At 44.6% G+C, this 2,886-nt stretch overlaps 1 protein-coding gene across 1 annotated transcript in view; it reads left to right on the top strand.

Moving 5' to 3' along the window:
- Positions 1-339: 339 nt before the first annotated feature.
- RHOG (ras homolog family member G) overlaps positions 340-2,886 on the top strand; it is a 7,652-nt gene continuing 5,105 nt past the window's right edge. The window contains exon 1 of the mRNA XM_010148125.1: positions 340-363. Within this exon, the coding sequence (XP_010146427.1) occupies positions 340-363 (24 nt within the window). The remainder of the gene's footprint in view (positions 364-2,886) is intronic.

Genomic DNA, 2,886 nt, shown 5'->3' with positions numbered 1-2,886 from the left:
TGTCATTCATCCTGCCATGTGGTTAATGCACCTCTTCACAGAACCTCGCGTCTGAGGCTCTGTCTTTTTTTCTTTCAGCCAACGGTAACGAATAAGGCCTTGCCAGAACCTATGAAAGGTAGAAAGGATGTGTGTTACTCACTTTTTATGAACTGATGGGGGTACTCAGGACCTCTGCAAGTTGCTTGTGTCATCCAGGAGTTGTGTAGTGGGTCTGGGCACAGAACCTGCCGACCCACCCCGTAGTCTTACGCCTTTACTGTGCTCAGCCTCCAAGCGCGTCAGGGTTGCTTGTGTCCAGATAAACTGTGAAGGGCCTTGACGAATCCGTGCTTCTGCATGTGCTTGCAGGAGGAAAATCAAGTTGAATACCCTGCAGCTTTTGATTATGGCAGGATACACATCATATTGATATACTGGGGGGGTCAGATATTTACTGAAGTCCCAGTTTTTAGCTCCTGTATGACTCTGCAGCTCCACCTTGGTGTAGTGTTATTTCACAGCTGTGCAGCTGCTTCACGCGCTTGTATCTAATGCCCTCTGGAAATATTTATTATCCAGTAAATGTAATCTTGGATCCATAGAATTTAAGATCAGTGATATTTGGTCAGCAGGATTGCTGCTCTTCTACAAAATTTGCAGTATGAGTGCCTGTAGCAAGAGCGTTGGTGCGCTGTGGTTTGTGTGGTGAGGTGCCTGAATACCTCGCGCAGAGCGCTTCATTTTTGCTGTGGTTCCTTGAGAAATACTGCTTACGTGGTAAAGCTTGTGTGTGCCTCATCCCTGAAGAAAAAATAGAGATCTTTAAATCGATAAACAATTTCGGCCTAATTTGACAGGGATAGAGGTTTTGGGTGTTTCTTTTACATCTTTGAAGCAATTTTTTGTGCCAGAAGGGGTAAGGCCTTTCTAGCATTCATGCTGAGGGAACAACCAGGGAGAATTGCACTCTAGTTAGGCATCAGTAATATGTGCAGGGGAGCTGAACCTCCAGGCCGAGCTCTGCAGAAAGTGAGCGTCCTCGGCTCCACTGTTCACATGGCACACTGTTCACTGTGTCGTGGTTCCTGCTGCGCTGCTGAAATCTGGCTTGGCTTGCTGATTTCCCCCTGTCTCTGCCATTCAGGCTGTTGCCCTGTGTTCTGTTTCTCTTGCAGGTAAATGGCAGGACAGAAAGCGGTGTGGAAACTTTGAAAGGCACTGAGAAGTCCAAGTAGGTCATTCATTGCTGAAGGGTTTTAGGGATGAGGTCTGCTGTTTAATTTTTTCACTCGTTCTTGGCATCCGTTCTACAAGTCTGGCAGTTGTCCATTCATTTGGCGCTTGCCTAAAACAATGGAGAGTAAGCTGAGCTGTTGTGGAATAGTAACACAGTTTTGACTAAATTGCTGAGAGCCTCTTTCTCTTCCCTGTCAGGTGTGGTGGCTGAGCTGCACACATAAATCTGAACTCCTTTGCACGGGTGAGGATGGTAGGATATACTTAAAACTACCTTAACCCCCCAGTTTGTTATTGAAAGTTTCTGCCTGACTTCATGTATCAGGCAGACAGAGTGACTCATCTTTGATCCAGTTTTTGTTACTGAAAGATGAGCAATTAAGTAATTTAGATTTCTTAACTTCTCCTTCTGCTTGCTCCTGATAAAGCAGTATCAAACTTCTGAGCCTGCCAAACTGAGAGGGATTGATCCAAGGTGGTGACTGAAGAGAACGATGCAGCTCAGTGCAGGTGATTTTGGCTGGACTCTTCATGCATTTTCTGCTCATTTTGGCCAAAATGGGTCTCTGTCCAAACTGGAAAGAGAGGTAGGGAAGACCTGACCAACTCTGTGAAGAGGTTATCAAAGAGCAGTATCAAAGCTAAAATCCACCTAACAAAGAGGGATCTGGTGTTACCGTAGCAAGGGCAGAGACATATCCTGCCTGCTAAGAAGTAGTTGCCCTGCCAAGAATTTTTCAAAGTGCAGGAAGTATAAAAAGCATAAATCTAGAAAGCCCCAGAAGAATTCAGGTTCGTGTTTCCTCTCTGGTTTTTGTCAGTTTTCTTCCTTCGCTCGGCAAACAGGGAACTTCTCTTCAGAAGTATTAAAGGGAAGACGTAGACGTTCTTTCTCAACCACAGAAATTTTGATGCATCATGAAGTTATTTTGTGATTTCACTTACAATAGCTTTGTGAGGAGGGGGAGTGGAATCCAAATGGTGAGCTTCCCCAGCAAATGTCCGGCTGGCTTACGGGGAGCAAGCTGTCCGTCTTAACGATACCAGAAAACACGTAATTAGGTCAGAACGGGAGCAGCTCATCCAGATGATGTCTCGACATGTCGACTGAATTCCAAAGGAAGTGCCAGGTGTGCAGGCAGACTTTGCAGCATCTTCTGAGAAGGAAACGTTTTTTAATGCCAGTTTCCTAATTCAAAGGCACTGATGGACAAGATAGAAGTAACTCTCATCTCTGTTTTTTTCCACAACACTTCTTTGTCGGGTGGTTGGGGTATTTTATTCTTTGAAAATCATTCCCATTCTGCTGCGTCTGCTAGAACTCTTCATCTTCTCATGCTCTTTTACCTGAACTGTGTGTAACAGAAGTCTTTTCTTTGGCAGGACGAAGCAACCCAGTTTACCTCTCGCTACTTTGGACTTCCCGTTCACTTCTTTCTCTTGCCGAGTAACCTTTAAACTTGGCTTTGAAGCTTGTGCCCGGCTTTCTGTTTCTATATTCTAAGTCTTGTTTTTCACGCGTTGACTTATTAATCTCTGTTTTTCTCTTTTTCAGTTCTTGTAGGTGGGGTTTTCCCCCCAAATTCTTTTGAAACTCACTAAAAAAAACCCCAAAAAACTCCAAACAAACCCTAAACCAATATTCCTGCTCTTGGTAATTGGATCTCT

Source organism: Eurypyga helias, unplaced genomic scaffold (genome assembly GCF_000690775.1).
Source record: "Eurypyga helias isolate BGI_N326 unplaced genomic scaffold, ASM69077v1 scaffold16923, whole genome shotgun sequence".
Lineage (NCBI taxonomy): Eukaryota > Metazoa > Chordata > Aves > Eurypygiformes > Eurypygidae > Eurypyga > Eurypyga helias.
Note: the sequence above shows the minus strand (reverse complement) of the source record. Positions and strands in the feature narration are given on the sequence as shown.